This window comes from Neopelma chrysocephalum, unplaced genomic scaffold (genome assembly GCF_003984885.1).
Source record: "Neopelma chrysocephalum unplaced genomic scaffold, ASM398488v2 Primary Assembly neopelma1_182858, whole genome shotgun sequence".
Taxonomy (NCBI): Eukaryota; Metazoa; Chordata; class Aves; order Passeriformes; family Pipridae; genus Neopelma; species Neopelma chrysocephalum.
The window spans coordinates 39,935-47,007 of NW_020938096.1; the positions used below are offsets into that span (position 1 = coordinate 39,935).

General features: G+C 68.3%; 1 protein-coding gene across 1 annotated transcript; it reads left to right on the forward strand.

Moving 5' to 3' along the window:
• The first annotated feature begins 83 nt into the window (after nt 1-83).
• LOC113962587 (zinc finger protein GLI1-like) lies at nt 84-6,605 on the forward strand. The gene is given in 13 exon segments (XM_027673348.1): nt 84-194; nt 311-388; nt 542-737; nt 905-1,058; nt 1,234-1,335; nt 1,426-1,566; nt 2,066-2,215; nt 2,365-2,529; nt 2,874-3,122; nt 3,471-3,750; nt 4,357-4,727; nt 4,729-5,613; nt 5,615-6,605. Coding segments are annotated over 13 exon segments (3,795 nt in total). The 5' UTR covers nt 84-97; the 3' UTR covers nt 6,542-6,605.
• Nucleotides 6,606-7,073: the final 468 nt, after the last annotated feature.

The following is a 7,073-nucleotide window of genomic DNA, read 5'->3' on the forward strand; positions in this document are numbered from 1 at the left end:
CCCCCCCCCCCCCCCCCCCCCCCCCCTCCCCGCAGCCCCCTGGGCCCCGCCGCCGCCCCGATGCGCCCCTGAGACCCCCCCCGGGCCCCGCCGAGACATGTTCGACCCCGCCGGACCCTCGGCCGCCGGCTACAGCGAGCACTGCTGCCTGCGCCCCCCCCACGGACCAGCCCCCGCCGCCCCGGGACCACCAGGTGGGTCATGGGGGGGGTGTCTCAGGCTCTGGCTTCACCCCCCTCCCCCGCAGGGTCAGGGGTGCTCCGGGGGGGTCCCTCTGCCCCGTCCAGCTCATCTGTCCTCCCTCCTCCAGGCCTCGATTTCCCCGTGTGCCACCAGCCCGGGCACCGCGGGTATGGGCTGGCGCCGGGGGCCGAACACCCCGGGGATGGTGAGTCTCCGGTTTTGGGGAGGGCCGCGGGGGGGGCTCGGCATCTCTTTTATCCTAAATCCAAAGCGAACCGGCGCGCTCAGGTGCGTGTCCTCGGGGAGGTGCGTTCAGCCCCGTGCTGAGGGCGGTGCCCCCCCCGCTCTGCCCTCCCAGGCTCCCGGTTCTCCACGCCCCGCGGCGCGGGGAAGCTGGGGAAGAAGCGGGCGCTGTCCATCTCCCCCCTGTCCGACTCCAGCATCGACCTGCAGACCGTGATCCGAACCTCCCCCAACTCCCTCGTCGCCTTCATCAACTCCCGCTGCGCCTCCGCCGGCGGCTCCTACGGGCACCTCTCCATCAGCACCATCAGGTGGGCACTGCCCTCACCCCCCCTGGCCGGGAGTGCCCCTTCCCACCTCGGGGGGTGCCCGGAGAGCCGGGGGCTGGGTGGGATGACGGGAAAGGGGTGTTTGCTCACGGAGACCTCAAATCCTGTCCCCTGACGGCGTCACCCGCTCATCCCTTTGCTCCCCACAGCCCGTCCCTGGGGTACCAGAGCCCACCCGGGCAGCAGAAGGGCCAAGGTCACCTGTACACGCCCCCCCCTCCCTGCAGCTCCCACGAGCCCCTGCCCCCGCGCCCGGGGCTCCTGCATCACCCCCCCAACCGTGGGGCCCTCAAACACTGCCAGGTGAGGAGGGGGATCCCTGGGAGCCGGGGATCTGGGGGAGGTGTGATCCGTGTGCACCCATGGAATTGGTGCATCCATGGGGGGATGGATCCCTGTAAGGATGCATCCCCCCCCAAACCGTGTTCCGGAGGGAATCTCGGGGCTGACTGTTCCCTGCTCTCCTTTGCCCCAGCAGCAGCTGAAGCTGGAGTGGAGCCTGAGCAGCCCCTTGGCCGCCAAATTCCCAGAGGAGCGATCCGAGGGCGACATCTCCAGCCCGGCGTCCACGGGCACCCAGGTACATCCCAGGCTGGGGGATCCCACATCCCCAGGGCTCCACGGTCCCGGCAGTGCTCCCGTGGGTGCTCACCTGGCCCTGCTCCCCCAGGACCCCCTGCTGGGGATGCTGGATGTCCGGGAAGAGCTGGAGAAGGAGGACGGGAAAGCCGAGTGCGAGGCCGTGTACGAGACCAACTGTTACTGGGACGGCTGCGCCAAGGAGTTCGACACCCAGGAGCAGCTGGTGCACGTGAGTCGGGGGCTCTGCCGGGGTGCCCCCACCCCAAAATCTGCCCTTGGACACCCCCCTGGATCAGCCCACGATTCCTGCTCCCGGTTCCCACCGCCTGCCCTGGGGAACTCACCGTGATGCTGAAAGTTGCTCCCTGGGCAGGGAGGGATGTGCATCCTCCTCCTCAGCCACTTCCACACTCCCTCCTTTGCTCCAGCTCTCCTTCCCCAAAATCTCCTACATCCCCCTGACCACCCTTAAGCCACTGTGACCCCTCTGTCTGCTCCTGGCCCTTCCAAAGTAGCCCCCAAACATCCCCTGTGTCCTCTGCCTCCTCCAAACACCATCTGACCCGTTTTCCCCAAACTCAGGTGTCTCCACCCGCTATCCCAGTCCCTTTATGCCCCTTCCTGCCATCCCAATCCCTCTACATCCCTTTCTCCCACGACATTCCTGTATCTCCCTGTCCCTCATCCCCCTCCCCGGTGCCACCAGTGACGCCCCTCTCCCCTCTCAGCACATCAACAACGAGCACATCCACGGGGAGAAGAAGGAGTTCGTGTGCCACTGGGCAGCCTGTTCCCGGGAGCAGAGGCCCTTCAAGGCTCAGTACATGCTGGTGGTGCACATGCGGCGTCACACGGGCGAGAAGCCTCACAAGTGCACGGTGAGATGCCCAAAATCCCTCAAAAACGCTCGGTGAGCTGTGAAAACGGGGGGTGGGAGGGTAGAACACGAGTAGGTCCGTGTGTGGCAGGTGGGATGTGTGTCGTGGGTGGGGTGGGGGGTGACGTGTCCCACCCCTCTCTCCCGCAGTTCGAGGGCTGTAACAAGGCCTATTCCCGCCTGGAGAACCTCAAGACTCACCTGCGCTCGCACACGGGGGAGAAACCCTACGTGTGTGAGCACGAGGGCTGCAACAAGGCCTTCTCCAACGCCTCCGACCGCGCCAAGCACCAGAACCGCACCCACTCCAACGAGGTACGGCCCCGCCTCGGGCTCCTCTACATCGGTCCCGTCCTCCAACAACTCCCCACATCCCTGCTTTTCATCCCTGTGCGCCCCAACTCCCTCTTTGCCCGCTCCAAATGCCCCCTTGGTCACCAGCATTCCCACTGGGATCCCTTTATCCTGCTCCTGGGGAGCTTCCCTGAGCTCTCTCCCCGCCAGCATCCACCGTGCCCCCTCCGAGGGGACTCACCCGAGGGGACTCACCCGAGGGGACTCTCCCTCTTTGATGCAGAGGGAAGGGGAGGGAGTTTTGCTTTAGGGGAGGGGGCTCTGGTTGGAGCTGAGCCCCGTCCCCGCTCCGTGTTGCCGGGCAGAAGCCGTACGTGTGCAAGATCCCGGGCTGCACCAAGCGCTACACGGACCCCAGCTCCCTGAGGAAACACGTCAAGACCGTGCACGGCCCCGACGCCCACGTCACCAAGAAGCACCGGGGGGACGTGGGGCCGGGCCGGGCGCTGCCCACCCCCAGCGCCCCCCTGGACATGAAGCAGGAGAAGGACACGAACGGCCCCGGAGAGGCCCGGAAGGACGACGGGAAGCTCCTGGTGCCCGACCTGGCCTTGGTGAGGAGGGGGGGGTGTGGTGGTGGGGGTCACCCCCAGGCGACAGCACAAGAGGAAGCGGCCTCGAGTTGTGCCAGGGGAGATTTAAGTCGGATATGGGGGAAAATTTCTTTGTGGAAAGGGTTGTCAGACGTTGGAAGGGGGTAGTGGTGGAGTGCCCATCCCTGAAAGCGTTCAGGAATCGTGTGGATGTGGCACCTGGGGAGGTGATTAGTGGTGAACCCAGTGTTGGGTTAATGGTTTGACTCGGTGATCTTAGAGGCTTTTCCAACCCCAATGATTCCATGATTCCAAGCTCAGTGGACGCCTGACCCCCTCTCCCTCGGTCCCTGCTCTGCTCCCCCCCAGAAGCCGCAGCCCAGCCCGGGCGGGCAGTCGTCCTGCAGCAGTGACCACTCGCCCCTGGGCAGCACCACCAACAACGACAGCGGCGTGGAGATGGCAGGAAACGCCGGGGGCAGCTACGAGGACCTGTCCACCCTGGAGGACGTGGTGCCCGGGGAGCCCATGGGCACCTCGGGGCTCATGGCCCTCCACAAGCTGGAGAACCTGCGCATCGACAAACTGAAGCAGCTGAGGAAACCCGCGGCCTCCAAGGGCCTGAACCTGCCACCCATCCCTGGAGCCGGTGAGCCCGGGGTGCCCTCCCACGGGGATGAGGGAGCCATCCCATGGGAACGATGGGGAGAGCTCTGCTGGGCAGCCAGAGCTTTCCAAGCGTTCCTGTTGTTAGTGGTGGACCCCAAAGTCCACCTGGGGAGACCTTAGAGCCCCTTCCAGCGCCTAAAGGGGCTCCAGGAGAGCTGGAAAAGGACTTTGGACAAGAGCCTGGAGTGCCAGGACAAGGGGGAGTGGATTCCCACTGCCAGAGGGGAGGGTGAGATGGGATGTTGGGGACAGGTTCCTCCTTGTGAGGGTGGTGAGGCCCTGGCACGGGTTGCCCAGAGAAGCTGTGGCTGCCCCATCCCTGGGAGTGTTCAAGGTCTGGTTGGAACACCCTGGTCTAGTGGGAGGTGTCCCTGCCCGTGGCAGGGGGTGGAACTGGATGGTCTTCAAGACCCCTCCCAACCCAAACCATTCCAGGATTCAACGATCTCTCCGACCTAAATGAGCTTCTGCCCCTCTTTGTTGCCTCCACTGGAACCTTCTCCCCGCCCTCGCAGGGTCTGACCAGGGAAGAGCCACATCCCGAGTGTCCCGTGGTGGTAACTCCTCCTCCTCCTCTCTCCCCCAGGCCTGCCCGGGGAGGTGCCCGGGCTCCCGGTGCCCCCTCCGGCCTCTCACCGGCGCATCGCGGAGCTGTCGGCGGCCGAGCTGGGCCTGGTGGCCCTGGGCGAGCGCCGGAGCAGCGGCACCAGCACCGTCAGCTCCGCCTACACCGTGAGCCGCCGCTCGTCCCTGGTGTCCCCGTACCCGCCGTGCCCGGGCGAGGGGGCGGCGATGCCCGGCGGGACCTGCCCGGCCGACGGCTACGACCCCACGGCCTCTCCCGACGGGTCGCGGCGCTCCAGCGGCGCCAGCCTGTGCGGGGCACTGCCGGGGGTGGGCAACCTCACCCCGGCCCAGCGCTACCGCCTCAAGGCCAAATACGCCGCGGCCACGGGCGGGCCCCCCCCCGACCCCTCTGCCCGGCGTGGAGCGGGCGGCGCCGGTGCCCGAGGGGTACCCAGCGCCCGCCGTGCCCAACGGGCTGCTGCGAAGGCACAGCTCCAACGACCACCCCCCCGGCTACCCGGGCGCCGTGCCCCCTCGCCTGGTGCCCCGGCACGGCGTCCGGCGGGCGAGCGACCCCGCCCGGGCCGTGGCCAAGCCTCCGGCCGTGCCCAGGGTGCAGCGGTTCAAGAGCGCGGGCAACGTGAGTGTGGGCACACGGACGGCGCTGCAGCCCCTGGGCGGCTCCGAGGCCAACCTGCAGCGCCACGGCTTCTCCCCACGGCCCCCCGGCATCACCGAGAACGTCTTCCTGGAGAGCGTGGGGGGCCCCGGGCCTGAGCCCGGCCTGCTGGAGATGGAGCAGTACCTGAGCTACCCCGAGGAAAGCAGCTTCCCATGCCCGGGCGCCGGCGTGGAGCTCCAGGGTGGCATCTACGGCGCTCAGCGGACAGTGGGGGGCACGCACGGGGACGTGGAGGAGGGAATGCTGCAGCCCGAGTTCTCCCTCCCGCAGTGCCAGATGAACCAGCACTTCCCCAGTTTGCCAGCTGGGAACGGGGCCATGCCAGTGCCTTGGGAAGGACCCGCCCCGGGCACGCTGGACATGAGCTCCGGGCAAAGCGTCAGCACTGCCACCATGCCCGGGCCACACTGTCCCCATCAGAGCGCCGAGTACCCCCACGCCAGTCCCTGTGGGCAGCATCCCAGACTGGCGGGCTCGTGCCAGGAGGGCGGGTTTCCCGGGGGGCACCGACCGTACCGACTGCAGATCAAATCCGAGCAGCGATACCCGGCGCCCGCCCCGGCGCTCGCCCCCTGCCCCGGCGCCAAACTGGCCGTGCCCCCGCCGCCCCCCCCCGGCCTTTGGCCACGCCGTGGATGTGGGGCCGGGCGGGTACCCCCCCGCGGGACCGGCGCCGGGCGGGTACATGGGCATCGCCAGCCCGGGCGCCCGCAGAGCCCAGACCCCCACCCTGCAGACCAAAGAAGTGATGGTCCGGAGCTACGTGGAGGCCCAGCAGGCGCTGATGTGGGGGGAGCAGCCCCCCTCCAAGGCGGGGGCGCCTGGCACGGGGCTGGGCGGTGAGCCCGGGCAGTGCCAGGCCGTGCCGGCACCGCCGTACCTCAGCCCCAGGTACTGCGGCTACCAACCCAAACCCGACCACCTGCAGGGCCTGGCGGAGCCCCAGCACCTCCTGAGCCCCCCCTGCTTCAACCCCGAGATGGTCCCACACCCTCCAGGTGGCCCGAAGCCGCCGGGTCACCCGACGGGCCCGAGTTACAGCCTGGCACAGCCCGGGCACGGCTACGACGGGCTGGACGCCAACTCCCGGCACCTGCTGCGCTTGCCCCCCGCCCGCCCCGTGCCCGAGGGGCCTGGCAACCCCCCTGGCTACTACCCGGGCCAGAGCACCCAGGGGCAGGCGGGCAAAGGCGGGCACAAGCTGCTGGGCCACGCGGCAGCGAGCTGTGGGCACTACGGCGGGGGCTCGGAGGGACTCAAAGGCACCTCCTGTTACTACCTGGCCTCGGGGGAGCAGGTGTCCAACAGCCTGGACTCCCTGGACCTGGAGAACACGCACCTTGACTTTGCTGCCATCGTGGAGGACGACGAGGAGCCCCCCCCGGCGCTGCCCGGCCCCCCCAGCCCGGCCGGGGGGCTCCTGCTGCCCTCGCCCGGGGGTGCCAACATGGCAGTGGGGGACATGAGCTCCATGCTGAGCACGTTGGCGGGGGAGAGCCACTTCCTCAACTCCCTGTCCTAACCAGGGATAGGTACCTGCCCTCAGGTGGCACCTCCGTGACTTGGGGGGGGCTCAACCCGTTGGGGCAGAGACGTGAATCCTCCTCACACACGGGTTCGTGCCCTGGGGGGGAACTGGGCACACCCCTGAACCCCCCCCCCCTTCGGTCTCTGACTGCCACCCTCGCTCAGGGGGGACATTGCTGGGTCCCAGACACCCCCCCAACCCTCCAGGTCACCCCTGGTGTGGGGAACTGGTTTTACTGGGCCCTTATTCCAGTGCCTCGGAGCGTGTCCCACCTGCCCCCCCCCCCCAAGCCTTAATGCCAAAGCCAAAGAGCCCCCCCACCCCCTGGGCAGGCCCCATCCCGGTGTTCCCAGTGCCTCCCACCCCAAATCCCAGTCTGTCCAGACTGCAAACCCCCCCTCCTGCTCCGGGGGGGGGGCAGATCCCCAGGGATGGGGCGGGGGGTGCCTGTACATAGTGTTCATAATGTCTGTCTGTCTGGGGGGTCCCCCCAAACTCCCCTCTGTGAGAGCACCAGCAGTGCCCC